The sequence below is a fragment of the Perca flavescens genome, chromosome 8 (assembly GCF_004354835.1).
Source record: "Perca flavescens isolate YP-PL-M2 chromosome 8, PFLA_1.0, whole genome shotgun sequence".
In the NCBI taxonomy this organism is placed as follows: Eukaryota; Metazoa; Chordata; class Actinopteri; order Perciformes; family Percidae; genus Perca; species Perca flavescens.
In genome coordinates this window covers 19,819,531-19,839,605 of record NC_041338.1, presented here as the reverse complement: position 1 = coordinate 19,839,605, position 20,075 = coordinate 19,819,531, and the positions used below count along the sequence as shown (strand labels likewise).

Below are 20,075 nucleotides of genomic sequence, written 5' to 3'. Positions count from 1 at the left end.
TTTCCTGTTTGACGCTTAGCTAACTTATCATTAGTTTATTTAGTGTTCATTTTTATAGTTACAATTACATAGCATGGACCAGTGTCTAATACCACAGCATTTATAGCCTAAGCTAGTTTGCAACGCCCGTCCATAGATGGGCCTATTCATTCATTAGTCTGAATACCTACATATCCTAAACCCACTGTCAGCTATACTAACTGAATATCTGGATATCACTCTATTCTGTATAGTTTGAAGATGTGGACAACACATCCGAAAATACAATTCATTTAGAGAGGCGTCTATCATGTCATTATTGTATTGCTCTGAAGTGCTTTGAGAGTTTGAGTAATAACAAAAGTGCAATATATTATAAGCAGAGGCACAATGGCACATTTCTGATAATAAATATATAGAGAAGATAATTTATATGAGCTAGCCACAGATTTGTGTAGCCATTAAGAATTATGTAATGTTGCTCTTTACTCTAAAAGTTAAGTGATGAGGCTTCAAATGACCATTTACTGACACATACATCGCAACAATGGTACTTGTTATTTTTGTATTATAAGACATCAAAGTTTAACAGGAGCTTTCAATGGCAGAGCTTTGCACTACAATTTCTTTCCGGTCCTGTTTGTAAGCGTATCGTTGCTGTATCCATCCCTGTTTGAGTCTGCTTCATGAGAGAGAGCAAGCGAGGTGTAACAATATTGTAGGTGTTGTCTCTGAAGTGAAGCACTGCTATGAACTGACCCTTGCTATATCGCTCCTCTCCACACTGACTAGATGAAGGAAAATGACCCTTTAATCATCATGACTCACACTTTGATTGAGAACTCTGCCCCAAGGCCTCAACTTTACCAGCAAGTAAGGCCAGCCAAAGGCTTTGCTCCGCCTCGTCCTCACCAGTCGCTGTTGTTATTTTGTTTTGCAATGCTCTTCCTCCAGTGTCCAAGTCCTCATGGCATCTTGAGACTAGTCTCCCTGTATCGTTTGTATTGCCAGCACCTCCTCATCCATTGCTTTTGACTGTTCTCTTATTATGAGAAGTCATGCCAATGTGGGCATGACTTTTAAAAGAGTAGTATGATGTGTTTGCTTCACTGTTCAGTTAAATCCCTTCCTTACTCTCTTTGTGAAGTTTGTGTGTGGGGGCTGGATATAGTTTACTCTAGAAGTTGCTACGTGTTTAAAAAAACACTCAGCTAGCTGTGGGACGGTCCTAAATCAAAAGCTAAAGCTGTGGTTGCACCCAGATCATTTAGGCAACAAAACCTCTAGTCTTTACTCATCCTGTTTTGTCTCGTGCCTTAACCAGTGAAGTTAGTGTGTTATTGTGTATTAACCCTTTGCAGAATGCTTTCCCTCTAATAAGATGAGATGTCTGGATCTGGCAGGGGGACTCTTAATTAGCGTGACTTAATTCTGTGTTGTCAGACATTACCAAATACTATATCTTACTGTAAAAAAGGAATCATAGGGGATTGTTTTACAACATAATTTAAGTAATGCAAAATAAAGTAAATGCATTTTCACTTTTAGCAGGACACAAATATGTTTCACTAACCTAAAACAAATATCCACACCAAAGTAATACTGTGTTTACAGTTATTTTGGAGTCAACCAGTGATGCCTTATTTACTTGATGTTAGGATTTAGTGGTCTAGTGGTCAGCTGTGGAATAGATTTTATACCTAATATAGTCAGGGGGTGTTGATGAAGATGAAGACAGATATTTTCTAGGTAAACTCTCTCTTCCTTTTTACCTGTCTGCATTACTTCCCTCTTACCCTCTCTTGTTATTCTGCTGGGGGAGAGGATACAGAGAGCTGGCTTGTGTGTGACAATGTCTATGACATCACTTGGCCACTTTTGTAATTGCCTCTCGAGGTGTAAAAGTGCCGCCGAGGACTGCCCCAACCACCCCCCACCCATTCATTGGCATACCAGCCTGCCAACAGCTGCATTCCCACCTGTTCAGCTGCCAGAAGTCTGTCTCCCTCCTCCTCCTCCCCTTGTCACTCGTAATCCACACCACACAGCATCCCAGTGAAGCCCCCCCCCCCGTGCTGTGGGAGAGTCTGCATGTTCTGTGTGGAATGCCATGTGGTTCTCAGGTCCCACCTGCTTTAACTGTACTGTGTGGTTCAGCTGAGGAAAAAGGTGTTCAAAAAATACGTGTGAAAGAGTGCAGGTGTGAGTGTGGAAGATTGATATACGGTAGAGTCTAAAAATATTTGCCCGGTAAGTCATTTTTTGTTATTTTGGCTCTGTAGACCAGCACATTGGATTTGAAATTAAATATTGAAGTCTATGAAGTTAAAGTGCCGTCTCTTAGCTTTAAGTTTTGTTTAAACTGCAGGGTAATGAATCTAAACACACTGTATGACTAAGCAGCCAATGTTTTTAGGTCCCAACAGATATGTGATATGATCACATGTTTCACTTGCTGGAGTGTAGACCAGACTTAAAGCAAAAAGCCCTAAAACAAACAAGAAGGGAAGATGGCTGCAGTTCAGGCCTGGCGGAGCGTTTGAGGGAAGATGATGTCTGTAGGTTGTAGGTTGTAGACTAGCATTGACTGCAAAGGGTTTCAAACCAAATATTAAGTATAATTTAGTATAATTAGCCTACTCAATTCAATTATTCTGGGTTCCCCTAATTTAGGGGGCCCCAATAAAGATGTAAATGAAAGCTGAAAGTTGGCACTTTGACCTAGACGTAGTGATTCTCTCATTTCATATCCAATCTGAGCACAAAGATATGTAACTGTCCTTATATTTATGGACTGTACATGTATTTTTTTCAGATTTAGAAGAGTGGATGAATGACAAAACATTGTGTTGAATGGATTTTGTGGAAACATGGGATCCAATGCAGTTGATATAATTTCCGTTTGAGCACTGTGACTTTATTTTTTTTAAATAAGTAGATGGTGAGTAGATGTATTAATAAAACTGGAGAGAAAGATGTGTTTAACTGTCTTTACTTGCTTTTGTAAGAACATAAATGTAGATGTAATGTATATAATAAACATAGGTGTTGTAATAATATAAACTATTGTAGAAGTAACTGCAATAGTCATTGAACTGCTTTTGTCTGTATTTTAGCCTGGATTTAAGTAACTAAATGGCTGTTTACATGCAATTGTCCTAAGCATTACTACTGTACAGTAAAAAGTCCTAAGAATATCTGCAGTTATGTCATTATTCAGGAATATCTTAAAGTAATACTGCACTTAACTCAACACAACACACACTCAGTGTACCACAGACAGGCAGAGTCCTTGGACCAATTAGCTGTAGAGAAAGTGCTGGAGAAAACTCAGTTGGTGGACCCAGCTTATGCGCTGACTAGAGTTGAGTAAGCAAGATTGTTTTAAATGCGTACCCCTTGTATTTCCAATAAAACCACTGTGTTGTGCTGATGGATACAAACAAATGTGGGTGATGAAACACAGGGCACCAGAATCATCAGAGAGGAGACTGTGTTTAGACCGGCTGCTCTCCCACTGTTGGTTTGCTAACTTAGATTGTCTGATTCAGTGAAATATGAGTCAAGGACAAATCCCACGGCTCAGTGAGAGAGCCTTGTCGTGACACTGCATTAGATCTCCAGATTCTAATGTGTATGTACATATTTGGTGTCTCTGTCTAATGTTCTGTCTGTCTTCACAGTTGAGCCCAGAAGAGTACAGGGAGCGCACCTATACATGTATGCCAGAAGAAGTGGACATTGATGTAAGTTCAGTGTTGTGCTCTCCCATGCCATGATGGACCATTTAACTATACATGATAGGTCACAACTTTTCATTGTTTTCTCTTCAGACCAAACTTAGCAGGTTGTGTGAGCAGGATAAAGCGGTGAGGACACAGGAGGACAAACTTCAGCAGCTGTACAGAGAGAAGGTGACTAAACACTGCACATCTGTCATCATTACATTCTCACAAAACACTGGTTGCTTACAAGAGTGTGGTGCCAAATGGGAAAAAAACTAAAAAGAATACATAGTATAAATTTAAGTTTAAATACTAAGAATAGCTTATGTTAAAATATTTTGCACAACACTGGGAAAGAGGGAGAAAAATAGTCTTGTTTATCTGTTATAATGTGTAACTATGGCCTAGCTACCGTCATCAACTTCAAAGAGTTGTCTGGCTTGCAAGGCTTTCATAGCCATGTCATATTTAGCATATCTGACTGTCCACTGTCAGCAGACTGTGGTTGCTGTGCAGTGTTGACATCAGAGAAAAATATTAAGTTTGAAGTACACTGCAAGAACAGTAATGCACTGTGTTTATTCACCATATCTAACTCAACATTGGAGTCACTGAAATCACTGAACAAAGTGTGAAATTTAGCATAATCTGTAGTCCATTTGAAGTTACCTCCATGCCCATTAAAACAACAAAATAAACCATAACATATTCAAATTAAGTTCTGAAATAATTGGCTTATTAAATGATTTGTCAGTTGACAGAAAATAAATCCGCAGTTTAGGTTATGGATTAATGAACAAAGTAATTTCTCAACTAAGGATACTAAACAATAGCTGGTTCAAAGTCCTCCAATTTGAGTTTTTGTTCATTTTTACTTTGGGCTCCGAATGTGGGGCTGATGGGCCTGTGTCATTATTTTTGGTATTCTATAGACGAAACAATCTCTAGATTAATTACAAAAAACAATACACAGTTTCACCAATAAAGAAAATAAGTTACTTGCAGCCTTACTTTTTTTTTCGTAATTTAATACCTTGGCAAGACGTATGGGATCTAAAAGGGTTATTGTCCAGAAATGTTGGAGAGGCTTAATCATCCAGTATGACTGTATTAGCTGATCTAAAAAGTTACAGTGACAAATTACATACTCATGCTGTATGTGTATTTGTTATATTATGTGTTCCTTCAGCACACCCTGGAGACCGCACTGCTTTCAGCCAGCCAGGAGATAGAGATGGGCTCTGATAACCCTGCTGCCATGCAGAGTGTTATCCAGCAGAGAGACTTGCTGCAGAGCGGCCTGCTCAGCACCTGCAGAGAGCTCTCCAGAATTACAGCTGTGAGTAATACAGTACATACACGCACATGTTGGACACATAAGTTTTCTTTCGTCGGGAGTGCTAGTAAGATTTATTTTTCATTTTTTTTTACACATTGTCATTCACAAAGTGTATCTATTCCAAACCAGGAGTTGGAGCAGTCATGGAGGGAGTATGACAAGCTGGAAGGAGATGTGACTCTGGCTAAGAACAATCTCCTGGAGCAGCTTAAAGCATTGGGAAGCCCTCAGGTAGGATCATTCTTGAGACTGAAGCTGCGCTGCTCTAATCTCGCACCGCTTGTGTTAACACTGGCATGGCATAATATTCAGACTTTGGTTGGGCTACATACACTGCAAAGCTTCAAAGAAAGCTGAAAAGTTGGCAAATTCCATTGAACACCTACTAGTCATCCTTTTTGTAGACACTTTCTTTGACTTTGGGGAAAAAGACGATTTATGTGCTCTGCCCTTAGCTGCAGTGTGGACGGAGGTAACTGAGAGATCAAAGAAACGTAGGGAGTGATTGATGACTGTAGCAATGATAGAGCATGTCTTAATTAAGTCTGTCTTTTATCTTGTCCTTCATCACGGGACAAGTGAAGAGAGAGAAAGAGATATTCCTGGTTGAGCATGAGTCAGAGCCAATGCTAATTAGTAGTAGAGCAGTCAGAGGGCCAGCAGGGAGCCTGGACATCCTCTTCTTAAGTGCCTTAAGTTCACTCTCAGACAAACCTGTCATCAGTAAGGATGAGATAATTACGCATCAGTTTCTCTTGCTCTTCTGTTTCCCCCTGAGTCCAGACATCCAAGTTAATCTTTAGGTATTATCTGGTAATTTGTGTGTGTTTTCTGTGCTGACCCAGACGGAGCCTCCCAGCCAACAGCACGTCTGCATCCAGAAAGAACTTTGGAGGATTCAAGATGTGATGGAGGCCCTCAATAAACATAAAGCTCAGAGAATTGCAGATGGTATAAACTTGTATGGGCTCAAGAACAACTTCAGCAAGCATGAGGTGAGGCACCACTAACAGACAGCATACTTACATACATGCAGTTCTCCAGCACTGAAACAATTAGTCATTTGATCGATTAATGAAGTAATCAATAGAAAATAAGTCAACAACAATTTTGACAATCATTTAACCTGTAAGTCATTTGTCAAGCAAAAATGTGCTGGTTCCAGGCTCTCAAATGTGATAATTTGTTCCTTTTCTCTTCTTAATATCATTGTAATTTGAATATCTTTGGGTTTTGGACTGTTGGTCGTAGGGCTGTCCCAAACGATTATTTTTTAAACGATTAATCTAGCGATTATTTTTTCGATTAGTCGACTAATCTAACGATTCATTTTTCGATTAATCTAACAATTCATTTTTCAATTACCGATTATTTTCCCATTGCTCAATTATTAACAATTTACACAAAACAAATTTCAATAAGGTTCAAATCTCTATTTTTTGTGTTGACGCATTTACGTAGTCGATGACGACGACTACGTCGAAGAATCGTCCCAGCCCTAGTTTGTCGGATAAAGCAAGCAATTTGAAGATGCCGCTGTAAGGGAATGTTTCTCTATTTGCAATGTTGAATGTTTTTCTCTAGTTGCAGTCCTACAGTTTTCTTTACCCAGATCTCCTGCCAGCCCTATTTATGGACAGTATGAGTGGTGCTTTATCTGAGTGGATGTGTCAATCACTCTGTAACAGCATGTGGAGCTCTCTCTCTCTGGCTAATCAGCTGGTTGGCCCATCCTGTAGTCCAGAACTACTCTGTACCAGATGGTGGGTGCCCTGAGCGTGCGTGGTGGCTCCATGTGTCACCATGCTACCTGTCCTGTCATGCCCTGTATAATCCCCAGGAGGAGGACTTGGTACCCCCACGGCCACCCCTACCCCAGTCCTATGAGCCCAACCCCCCCAACGTGCCCCCTATGCCCTTTCATGCTGGTGTGCGGCCTTCATCACTCCACAGGCCGGAGGACAGGAAGGCCAATCACAGGAATGGCACGCACAGCGTAAGCTTGTTGACTCGTTGACCTCATGGTTGACCCCGCCCTCATCTGTGTGTCATCACACGTCATTGCCCACTGTGATGGTTTTCACTTTCATTTTGACAGACATTTCATGTCATTTGGATTATTTTCAGTTGGATCACATCCATTTATTTTACATGATGTCATCTTCCATCATCTTTATATTTTTTTTTGTTAATAGGATGAAGCTTTATTCACGTTTTTTTTTTTTTTCCCATTTTTATTTGAGTTGCTTTCTTGTCTTCTGTCTCCCTCCTGTGTGTTGTTGAAATGTAGGGATTTTGTTGTGTTCATTCCTTGGTTGCAAACTAAGCCATGCCTGACTGCTGCCTACTTTTGCATTCGGCTGTAAAATGGTGTGTTTTTGTTCAAGCTGTATACATTTTTGTTTTAAGATTGCCCAGTCTGTAAAAATTGGTAAAAAAAATAGGGATCTTTAGTACAATGACTGTTTCTCACTGTCTTTGAAGTCATTCTGTAAAAGAAAATATAAAATAATAAATAATCTAAAAAAAGTAAATATATCTCACTTTGAAACCAAACTCTCCCTGACTATGAATCAGTATGTATTTTTTTTTTTCATCAGCAGGGCCCAGACTACAGGCTGTACAAGAGTGAACCAGAGCTCACCACAGTGGCCGAAGTGGATGAGAGCAATGGAGAGGACCGATCTGAACAACCGTCTGATAGAGAACACTCTGGAAACAAAGGTACATTATGCCAGTTTCTGATAACTGTGCAGTTTTCCAATAAATGATCCAGTTTGTTGGCACTAACAAAGACTCAATCTCTTGATGAAATTATTACTTTGTTTCTAATAAACTTGTTTCTCGCACTGATAGTTGCCATGGTTACTGCGGTATATCCATAGGCAAGCTTCTCTCTAAATCATTAAGCTACATCAGTATATCACAAAGTAAATCTCATTTGGCGTTCAGTGGATAACACGGAAACAGTGGTGTTTACCCAAACCCATTTTTCTGGATTAAATTTTCACTTAATACTGCTCAGGTTTGTGTATCAGTGCTGGGGTAACTTATCCTATCAACTCAACTTTATTTAGACTGAATGTCACTATACATTCTCTGTGAAAAGGTGGTTTAGAAAAGAGCAAATTGGCCTAGATTCACTGAAACCGCTAGTACAGTGTAATGCAGCTGCTCTGAAGTTGAATGATTACACTGTAGCTCCTCACTTGTTCCACAGCGCCACACAATCAATAGTAGCAACCAGCTGATGCTGCAAATTCTGCGTGAAATACTGTTATTGTCGGTAGAGTGTACTTAAAGCCAGATTTTACATTCCCAGGGTTAAACTTGATACACAGAAGATTCTATCCGGCAAACTTAAGAAATGATTAATTAGCAAACTGATGGGTAAATTCTTATACTTTTAAGTACAAGCTTAGGACTTTTCTGTAATGACACGTACACACTGTATTTTAATATTGTGCAAACTCAGTTCATATATAATAGTATCTTTCCTAAAATATGCTAGTCTTTAGTGAATTGCTACTAATGTGTTATGTAAAAGCCATTTAACCAGGTGTTTAACTGACCTCTTGTCTTTTTTACCTGCTAGGGCTGTCCTACCCAGTTGGTATTGTCCCACCCAGGACCAAATCTCCAGTATCTGAGTCTTCCTCCATAGCTTCATATGTTACCTTAAGGAAGAGCAAGAGGCCTGACCTCAGGACGGGAAGTCTAATGGTAACTGCCAATTGTTCTTAGCATGTTTTAACCTTATGGACGACCGGATGCTGCCAGATATTGCCATCAGTTGTCAGGAACTAACTTTAAAATGTAAAAAGGGCTAAACTATCTAGCACTTATTTTCCTGTGTGGCAAACCAGACATCTTTGTCGATAAGAAGTAGAAAAACAATAATAATAACAATGATTGCTTTTTGCTCGTTTTCTTGTTATCTCGTCATTGTAAACCTCCTGTTGGGCAGCAGCAAACTAGCCACCTCTTAATTTTCTTGAATGCGTTTACTCCCCTCTTAACTGTCTGTTTTAGTTATTAAGCTGTTGGTTGAAAGTTAACATGTGGCAGAAGAGGCCACTTATCACGTGGCCAGGGTGTGACTCATGCTCCTAAAACCAGGCGGTCATAAAATTGATGCCAAGCTTGGTTTATACAGTTTCCAGCCACGAACGCTGTCAACTTAAATATACTAACCATGTCATTAGTGCACCACACTGTAGGGTGTGTCCTCTTTTTATTGTGTATGTATGTGTAAGATAGATGTATAGTATGAATTAACCTACGTGAACTTTGTGAAATGTCAGCTGAGCACACATACATACAGTACTGCAGTCTTCCCTGTAGGCCTTGTACTCTATGGTTGTAAGAGCGTGTGTCCCAGACCTTTAGAGTTCAGCTCAGGCCCTTGGATACCAGCCTCTTGAACAATCTGGACAGTGGAAGCTGCATCCTCGGGCTCTGGACAGAATCCAGACCTGCCAGACCCTCCAGCATGGGACAAGAAAGTGAAGCAACTTATCTTCAGTTCACTTCACATCATCAGCCTCTCCTGCTCAGACATTAACGGGCCTCAGCCTCTCTGAGTGCACCCATGTGTGCCAGCAGGAACATGTGTGTGTGCACAGCAGCCAGCCAGGTTTTGATTCTAAGAGAGGGAATGTTAAAGAGCCATTGCATTATTGTGGTTAATACCTCGTATTCACTGCAAATACTGCTGCATTATGAGATCTGATCCAACCACAAGATGACTCCACTTAGCTACACACCAAAACTGTGGCTGTGCGTCGTAAAAATTTACCATAGTGACATTTGTCTCCTAGCATGCTTTCAAGCATTAACTTCTATTTATTGTGTGTGTTGTTTTTGTTTCTGTGTCCCTCTGTGGTGTGCGTGCATGTCTGTGGTTGTCCTCTCTGGATAACAGGAGCGTCCACGCAGCGCGGTAGAGCAGCAGCTGTGTGCTGTGGAGAGCAGCCGGCCCAGGATGAGCGTGGAGGAGCAGCTGGAGAGGATTCGCCGCCACCAGCAGGGTGCCCTCAGGGAGAAAAAGAAAAGCCTCCATATCCGTGGTAGCAACCAGGAGAACACGCCATCTCGCAGTCACTCATTTACTAAAGAAAACCATTTTCGCAGCATGCAGGTATTTAGCGACTGCTGCAGACACTAAGGCAGCACTTAAGTTCAAAGTATCAAATCCTGGAATCCTGTCAGGTGACTTGATCTCTCTCCATTTTTGTCCCGTTTTTTTTCCTGTCTTTTCTAGTCCCCTAGGCGCAGAGATGAGGGGATAAGCAGTGACATTCAGGAGCTGGAGGCCTCACTAAGGCAGCAGGAGGTGGTGAGCGAGCAGGAGACACCCGCCGAGGAGATTGCCCGTCTCAAAGAAGCCGAGGCTGACCACTTAAATGTGGACCGAGAGGTAAGGCACAGTAGTTAGCTGTTGTACTCATCAGACTGAGAGGGCTCATTTTATTACAAGCAAATTATTTAGGAAATATTTACCAACATCACACTCTTTATTATTGTGGATTAGATTCTTAATACCACTACTCTAATAACTAACACAATTACATGGTTTTACTGCAATTAAAACACCTCTTGTTACCTAAACATCACACTCATTAAACACATGCTTAAAGGTTCAGTAGGTAACTTTTTTTCTTTTTAATTTTTTTGTCATATTTACTGAATCACTACTACTGAGTCACTATATCCTGAAAGTAGCACATGAGACAGATGATCTGTGAAAACAATGATGTTTCTCTGCCTCCCCCTAGTGCTTCTAATGGCATTTGCATGTTTCCACCACGAAGGAAAAAAAAACAATCGGAGCAGAGAAGTCTCTATCGCATGGTCAATGACTGCTCGTAAACTGCGGTTAAACTGTAAAACTGGGCTGCACTGATCAGATATGAATCAAGATTAGTTACTCCATTGCCTATTTGAAACATTTGAGGCTAAAAAATAGGCAATGAATGCAGTAACAGAATCTTGATTCATATCTGATCAGTGCTGCCCAGTTTTACAGTTTGACCGCAGTTTATGAGCAGTTAGTCCCACTGCGTTAGAGACTCCTCGGCTCTGATTGGTTGTTTTCCTTATGCCATTAGGGGCACCAGGAGGAGGCAGGGATTTTTTCACAGAGGATCTGATTCATGTAGTACTGTCAGGATATAGTGACCGTTTCAGCAAATATGACAATAAGCTATGAAAGTTACCAACTGTAGCTTTAATGATTGTGCATATACTGTAGCAAATTATCAGGGAAATAATACAAATCGTTGTCCAATTTGACAGGTATTATTTTAAGTATCCTTTGGTGTGAACTAGATGAAGAACCATGGTTCTGTGGACCACTGTGCACTTGACACCATATGTCACTATCAAAACAACTAAACGTTGTTTATATTTTAATCACTGCAATTCCATACTTACAGGCCTTCCTTAGAAATTAATTACTTTATTATTAGATTTTTAGAAATCAATCTACCAAACTGTAAAGTCGCAAAACTCTGTAGGCAGGAATTTTTCCAGAGGCACATGCATGACACTATATATACCCCTGATACTAAAATCTTTTCATAGGCACTTAATTTTAAGTTGCTTCTTGCTGTTTTTACAAGAGTGCATGCCCTTTATTACAATTACATCAATAAACTCCTTTTTCCCAACTGCTCTCTGCATGCTGCAGATTGTCTCACATTAAGTGTTTCTCACTCGAGGACAAAGCCAACGGTGATGCTCCAGTTAGTACTTACGCACCCAAAATGTGCAACAGTCTCCCTGTACTGATAATGACGATCATCTGTAATTTACTTATAAGTGCCATTTTCTGCTTTATATCTGCAAATTTTTAGCTTGTGGTGTTTTTTTTTTATTTTTATTTGTAAAGCACATAGTAGTATATCAAATGTTTCTTTGGGTTGTATTTCTTCAGCTTTCTGTGCCTGACAAAGTGCTGATTCCTGAGCGTTATGTGGAATCAGACCCCGAAGAGGCTCTGAGCCCTGAGCAGGAGGCTGATAAGCAGAGGAAAGTTGATCGCATCAAAGCCCTCATAGCCAAAAACAGGTAAACACATCATCATCATCATCATCATCATCCTTCTGTACCAGTAACTTTTTATATTAGCAAGGATGAGGCTGCTCAGATCATTGATTTTAGGTAAGGATCCTTTGGACAATTGGCTAGGTGAGCACTGATATTTCCCAGCAGAGGTCATGCATGAAATTATTTCTAGAAGTGAGTGGTAAGTTTGGGGTCATAGCAGGACATCACCATTGAAAACTCGAGAGGCCCCACTGCCTGCCTGTGTGTTCCTCCCATGCAGATGAGTGCCTTAGATGTGAAGAAAAGCCCATGCTCTTATCTCCTAGCCATGTTAGCCCTCTTGAATTGATTTAAACGAGATAGCTTTTCTGTCTTGGGGTAACTGTGTTTATTCTGAAACTTAGTTTAAAGTTAAATCTGTATACTGTATATTACAGAGACTATGTTGTATGTATATGTGTGCTCCCAGCATGCAGAATGTGCTGCCTAGTATGGCTCTAAGCCCAGAGGAGGAGACTGAAGTGGAGGTTACCGTACAGGAGAAAGAGAAGATGATTAATATCTCCTACGAGCTGGCAGCAGAGGCATCCAAACGCAGCAAGCTTGTAGCAGGTAAATCTCTAGAGAGGGGAGGGGAATTGCACGTGATTAAACAGAAGCTAGTGTTCTTAAAACTAGAGTGCGGAACTTTTACATTTAAATGAACGTCTGTTACGTTCAAGCCCTTGCCAAGTTCACACAATGCTGATTAAGCCCATCGCCGCCCCGGGAAAGCAGTCTGTATTGCTCAGTATACCAGAGTTCTGGTGTCTGGTGGCTGTGGCAACGTTCCCGTGCTAGTGCCCTGGAAGAATTCTGACACAGCTTATTTGGACTCAGAACAAGTGGTTTAATAACTCCACAACGTTGTTAGATGAGCAGTATACGAAGTGCCGTCAACCAACCTTGCTCACTTACTTACAATTCTTCACAGTGTAGCTGCTTATTCTGGCTCTCTGATTGGTTACTCTGTATGTCACTTTACCTGTATTACCCAGTACCTTGACAGGCAGGAAGGGCAGAGAGACCACGGCGATGCGGCATTAATATAAATCCCACTGCTTTTCTTTAGCAGGTCGACTGTGTTTGTGCAATTACTCTCGCTGGCAGAGAGGGGAAACAAAGGTTCCGCACTCCAGTTTTTAAGATCACTACTTTTCATTGTGGCTTATCAAACTGCAGCTGCTTCCATTGTGTATGTGTTCAGTCATTTATCATTGTGGTCTCAGGAGTTTCTTGATTCATTTCATTGACTTCAGTGATTACTTTCTGTGTTGTTTGGCCATTTAGCTACCGATGTAATTTGTTTTTGTTTTGTTTTGTGTGTGTCTGCGTGTGTTCGACATGTTGCTCTGTTTCGTTGCAGTGAAAAGCCTGTCGTCATCTTCCCCACCCCTATCACAGTCTCCTAACACACACCCTCAACTCACTGATGGGTCTCACTTCATGTGTGTGTAGTAGCACCAGTAAGGGCCTTCATCAACCTGTTTTGTCCGTACTCACAATGCTAAAGTGTTCTCAATGTATGAATTGTTGTCTCTGGGGAGAAAAAGCATATCAGAATGAAGGGATTGATGAAAAATTATGTAAAAAGATAGGAAACCATTTAGATGTGTTTGTATGTATCCTGGGTTGCTATAGAACCACATTCCTTTCTCATCTTGTGGTAATTTTTGTAGTCTGTGATTGTAGACTGTAATATACACTCTGTGGCCACTTTATTAGGAACACCTACAATCTAATGCACGGGCAATATTAACAATACTTTGTTAAAGCACCAATAGTCAACCCTACAAAATCGTTGCAGTATCAGCATCGAAGTATTTGGTCAATACTATCGTGATGTCTAATTTTCTCCTCCTTTCACCTCAATACTAAAACATATAATTGAATTAACACCTCAGTGTCAGTGTGAACAAAAACTGAACATTATAGGCATCATAAACGTAGACAGTATTGGATTGCATTAGATGGTACAGTTGTACCTAATAGAGTGGCCACTGAGTGAATAGGAGAACTATGTTACATATCCATTGTCTGTTATTATTTAGCATTATTATGTAGCATAATTTGACCTTTGCCCCCATAATAAAATCTCACTTTCTCTTTCTGCAGCACAGGCTCTGGCCTCAGTGAAAACCTACACATGAAGGAAAGAGCAGTGGAGGTGTAAAGATGCTCCTGAAAACTTCCCCAGGGACATCAGCACAAGGCCACGGCCTACAGAGAGAGAAACTGCCTACTCCATATGCTCACTGTGACGTCTTAAGCTCTTATGCCACTTACACAATTTCTCTGTGACATTTCTGTTATTTCCCCTCTTTGGGGTGCCACCCAATACAGCTTTGATACCGTTATTGTTGCAGTTCTATTATCAGTTTTTACAAGGTTTTTAAGGTTATTTTCATTATTTATATGGTTTTATTAGGTTCTTGTTTGAATCTATATATATATATATATATATATATATATATATATATATATATATATATATATATATTGAGGCTAATAGACTGAGCTCTGTTTTGAGCCTAAGGGCCTGTGACAAACCGTTTTTGCCACATTTTTCATACACGTTTCAGTACCTGTCCTAAAAGGTTTCAAAAACATATTTTGACATAATTTCATCTCTCGCTTAAGTCTTTTTTATAAGTCACTCAGTTTGTTTTTCAGACATCGGTTATTAGCTAACCATTCATATTTATCCATTTATTGTAAAGAACATTTGTCGATATGAAAGTTGAGTTTATAAGAGATGTATCCATTATAATGAAAGGAGGAGACACTTTATTGTGGCAGACAAAGATTATTTGTTATTTCTCCTGTTTCTGGGTTGTAATTATTTAAAAATGGGATTTTCTGCAGTCCCTGTCGCATTGTTGCCGACACATATGTGAATGTTTAAGTCACTCTATACTGTCTTTTTTTTTTTAATTTTTTTTTTTTTTTTTTATTGCTGAGAGATATATTTAAACAAAGAAGGAAAAACAATCAGAGTTTGGTTCTATTTTATGACATGTTGGTTTGAAGTCTTTAAACTAAAAAAAAAAAAGGATTAGCACATGTAAAAAAAAAAAAAAAAAAACCTGTGGATCCAGGATTTTACTTTGTGTGTACAAAGTGTAATTATCAGAGGTCTACTGTGTATATAATGTACATGGTACAAAAGGATGGGAGGATGTATCCAACATATGGTTACATACTAGATTTGATTTGCAAATGTTCATATTCCATCTGTTTTATATCATGTTAAATAAATGTTGCTGTTCTTAACAAGCGGCTGCATTTTGTTCTTTACCACCCCTGTAGCCAGCTTTAGTGGACAAGCTGAGAATAAAGCTATGTAAACATACCCAAGCTTGTTCATCAGCTCAAATTCAACTTAGTCCTTCAACATTAGGAACTCTGGACTTGTATAGGTCTACACCTAAATATGCTGACATAAGGACTGAATGATTTTTGACAAAATATTGAAAATCATATTCTAGATTTCAGGTTAACATTTAGAGATTTATGCATGAATAGTGGACTAACAATTAAATGATGAACTTCATCAGAAACAAAAATGTAGTACGGCTTCATTTGTAGGATTCAGATTGAGATGAATGTGGGATGATTTCATTTGGTCAGTGTGGCCAGTTTAAATATGGAACTAACGTAAGAAATGTAGCCAATTTACCGTGGGATTTATCAAACTGAATAAATCCCACCTGCACATAAAGACAAAACTGCTTTGCTTGCTCCATTGTGTTGTAAGTAAGACATCTGCTGAAAAAGTTATTGTATTCATTAGCATGATTGTCGTACTGTTTAGTTCAAAAACATCCAAAACACCAAAAGAAGACGAGCCGACCAAACGCGAGCTTTTATTTTGAAAAGTCGAAGCTCGAGCACGGCACCAGCCTCCCGGCTGGGACGGGAGCATAGACTGTATATTACTAATATATTATATTATGTTATTAATAAGGGCATGAGACAGGAGTTCTCTTTTTACTATGCAGCCATACCCAACTCTAATAAAAAGGCAGAAAAGGGGTCGAAAATCCAGCTGATTAGCTGTTCCCTCTAGAGGTCTGGAGAACTTCCGTTGTGGAATCTGGATGCAGCGTTTTTTTTGTTGCATCGCGTTTATGTATTTGGTTGTTTTGTGTGTATTTGAGTCAGTGACATATATACCAGCAAATATTTCAAATAACAGGCATAAAAATGGTTGACTTTTGTTCTACTAACTCTCATCTTTATAGAAACATATTTTGTTTTTGATTTTCAATTTGAATCAGAATTTGTGACAATTTGTCGTATTAGTCCGTAAAATCGTCATATGGTGTGACATGAAAATAATTGTATATAAACTGAAAATGGATTATACCTTTCTTAAGTTATTCACTTTATCAAAGTCATTTATCATAACTAAACTGTGATCCATTTTAGTTTTGTGAAAATTAATTACATTTGTGTATTATTTTCTAAAACATCGCTCAATGTGAGACCTATGCCATCGGTCTTTCAACATATTTTCTATTTATTGTGACAAACCTTGTTATAAAATTATAAAAATATTTGTGACTCTTGCTGATACTATTTATGTATTCCATGAACATTTTCAGGTTTTATCATTGATAAAGGTATGTTATTTTCACAATTTGGAATGTCACACCAAATTATATAGTGTCACACCATATGATAATGTCGCCATGTGTCTATGCAAACCATGTATTATCCTACTTATTGGTGAGTACTGATCACTCATATGGCAGGAAATATTTAACCACTCTTTAATGCTGGAAGGTAAAATTCAAATTTTATTGATTTATTTGATATTTAACAATAAAACAAAACATTTTTTAATATCGTACGAACCATATGAACATATGTTTGTGTATCAAATTTCATTTCATTTCAATTCAAAACTGGTCTGCAATATGTATTAATATAAGTAAAACAAACATTTTTATATCATATAAACCGTGAACATACAGGGTAGCTGAGTGGATCCATAAATAAATCAATTCATATAGATTTCATTGTACATAAGCCAGTCAAATTTGGAGAGAGTAGCAAACTGACTGCCTTACTGAGGTTGGGATATGCCACAAACAACTTCCTGATCTTGATAATAAATGCAGAATCTTGCCCCTCCATACTTATGTCAACAATTTGTCCCACATATGGTTTTCCCTCATACTTAAGACAAACTGTCCTTCTGTGTATCCTTCATCTGAAATGGTGGCTGAATCCTCAGCTTGGACCTCTCAAATTGATGCACTTGATTAGGCACATACAGTACATACAGCACCTGAGCAGAAGAGCTTCAAAAGGAGAGATTTACAGTGAGGAAAATAAGTATTTTAACACCCTGCTATTTTGCAAGTTCTCCCACTTAGAAATCATGCAGGGGTCTGAAATTGTCACCGTAGGTGCATGTCCACTTTGAGAGACATAATCTAAAAAAATAAATCCAGAAATCACAATGTATGATTTTTTAACTATTTATTTGTATGATACAGCTGCAAATAAGTATTTGAACACCTGAGGAAATCAATGTTAATATTTGGTACAGTAGCCTTGTCTGCAAGTACAGAGGTCAAATGTTTCCTGTAGTTTTTCACCAGGTTTGCACACACTGCAGGAGGGATTTTGGCCCACTCCTCCACACAGATCTTCTCTAGATCAGTCAGGTTTCTGGGCTGTCGCTGAGAAACACGGAGTTTGAGCTCCCTCCAAAGATTCTCTATTGGGTTTAGGTCTGGAGACTGGCTAGGCCACGCCAGAACCTTGATATGCTTCTTACAGAGCCACTCCTTGGTTATCCTGGCTGTGTGCTTCGGGTCATTGTCATGTTGGAAGACCCAGCCTCGACCCATCTTCAATGCTCTAACTGAGGGAAGGAGGTTGTTCCCCAAAATCTCGCAATACATGGCCCCGGTCATCCTCTCCTTAATACAGTGCAGTCGCTCTGTCCCATGTGCAGAAAAACACCCCCAAAGCATGATGCTACCACCCCCATGCTTCACAGTAGGGATGGTGTTCTTGGGATGGTACTCATCATTCTTCTTCCTCCAAACACGGTTGGTGGAATTATGACCAAAAAGTTCTATTTTGGTCTCATCTGACCACATGACTTTCTCCCATGACTCCTCTGGATCATCCAAATGGTCATTGGCAAACTTAAGACGGGCCTTGACATGTGCCAGTTTAAGCAGGGGAACCTTCCGTGCCATGCATGACTTCAAACCATGACGTCTTAGTGTATTACCAACAGTAACCTTGGAAACGGTGGTCCCAGCTCTTTTCAGGTCATTGACCAGCTCCTCCTGTGTAGTTCTGGGCTGATTTCTCACCTTTCTTAGGATCATTGAGACCCCACGAGGTGAGATCTTGCATGGAGCCCCAGTCCGAGGAAGATTGACAGTCATGTTTAGCTTCTTCCATTTTCTAATGATGGCTCCAACAGTGGACTTTTTTTCACCAAGCTGCTTGGCAATTTCCCTGTAGCCCTTTCCAGCCTTGTGGAGGTGTACAATTTTGTCTCTAGTGTCTTTGGACAGCTCTTTGGTCTTGGCCATGTTAGTAGTTGGATTCTTACTGATTGTATGGGGTGGACAGGTGTCTTTATGCAGCTAACGACCTCAAACAGGTGCATCTAATTTAGGATAATAAATGGAGTGGAGGTGGACATTTTAAAGGCAGACTAACAGGTCTTTGAGGGTCAGAATTCTAGCTGATAGACAGGTGTTCAAATACTTATTTGCGGCTGTATCATACAAATAAATAGTTAAAAAATCGTACATTGTGATTTCTGGATTTTCTTTTTTTAGATTATGTCTCTCACAGTGGACATGCACCTACGAGGACAATTTCAGACCCCTCCATGATTTCTAAGTGGGAGAACTTGCAAAATAGCAGGGTGTTCAAATACCTATTTTCCTCACTGTATATGTCAGTGACACGATTGTCTACAGTGATTGCAATAACTAGCTTCTACTCCATCAAATTGGGTTTGCCCAATTTACAAATATGTAGGGTTTATACTGACTGGGCTTGGGGCTCTCTAGTGGGTAAGCTGGATGTTTCTGTGAAGGGGGTCTGCTGTGTCTGTCCGATAAACTAGAAATCTGTATCACCGAATAAAACTAAACTAAACTAAACAATAATTGACTGTGGATAATTACAGCTGTTAACTTTTGTGATGATGGACCCAAATACATGTTTAAAAGGACAAAACATACATTGGACTTTGTTATTTATTGTTATATCTGCAGGAAATTCCAATTCATATCATATGGTGTGACAATCAAATCATATGGCGTGACAGGCAGACATGTCACACCATATGATGAAGTGTAACACCATATGATGTTTTCAGCACTTAGCACAACCTTGAGTCTTGTAGCTACACATTAGCATACTAAAAACATGCTAGCTATAACAAAGCAGAATAGATTTACATGTAATTATGACAAAATAATAAAATGTCTTTTGCATTTTTATGAAAAATGTGTCACACCAAAAGACATCTGGAAGTGGGACTTTTGTCAGAGTGCCAACAAGATCTGATTTATTGTAAATATAAAAATGATAACTCACCTCAGGTTGTACAGTAGAAATACACTGATAGTACTGTACAACCTTGCTGAAGAAGGTCCTCTCCTTCCCAAGGGTGTCAAAACAGTTGCCCATTCAAATATCCCAAAATAGTGTCACACCATATGATTTTGATTTCTGTGACAAAATCCTTTTGTTTAGAACTGACTCAAAACATTATGCTTGTAATTTGAAACGGGTAGGTTCACAAGTAGACATCTGTATTGATTTTCTGTATTTTTTTGAGAATTTTTGCATTTATTTTTTTCTCACTTTGAGAAACAAGTGCCGGACAGTCACACCATATGAGTTTTGTTATGTTTGGTTGGAAATTGTGAAAAAATGAGTGATGATCTGCT

General features: G+C 39.4%; 1 protein-coding gene across 12 annotated transcripts in view; it reads left to right on the top strand.

Moving 5' to 3' along the window:
• Positions 1-15,408, top strand: part of LOC114559551 (pleckstrin homology domain-containing family A member 5) — an 87,503-nt gene extending 72,095 nt beyond the window's left edge. For 8 of the 12 annotated variants that reach the window (XM_028584253.1, XM_028584251.1, XM_028584259.1 and 5 more), the window contains 14 exons: positions 3,663-3,725; positions 3,813-3,893; positions 4,894-5,043; positions 5,173-5,274; positions 5,889-6,038; positions 6,884-7,039; positions 7,647-7,767; positions 8,639-8,766; positions 9,968-10,183; positions 10,307-10,462; positions 11,981-12,114; positions 12,563-12,705; positions 13,499-13,598; positions 14,248-15,408. In XM_028584253.1, coding sequence (XP_028440054.1) covers positions 3,663-3,725; positions 3,813-3,893; positions 4,894-5,043; positions 5,173-5,274; positions 5,889-6,038; positions 6,884-7,039; positions 7,647-7,767; positions 8,639-8,766; positions 9,968-10,183; positions 10,307-10,462; positions 11,981-12,114; positions 12,563-12,705; positions 13,499-13,590 — 1,692 coding nt within the window. In that variant the 3' untranslated portion in view covers positions 13,591-13,598; positions 14,248-15,408. Of the gene's footprint in view, positions 1-3,662; positions 3,726-3,812; positions 3,894-4,893; positions 5,044-5,172; positions 5,275-5,888; positions 6,039-6,883; positions 7,040-7,643; positions 7,768-8,638; positions 8,767-9,967; positions 10,184-10,306; positions 10,463-11,980; positions 12,115-12,562; positions 12,706-13,498; positions 13,599-14,247 lie in introns of all 12 variants that reach the window. The other 4 variants (XM_028584255.1, XM_028584257.1, XM_028584252.1 and 1 more) reach the window with 3 other exon arrangements.
• Positions 15,409-20,075: the final 4,667 nt, after the last annotated feature.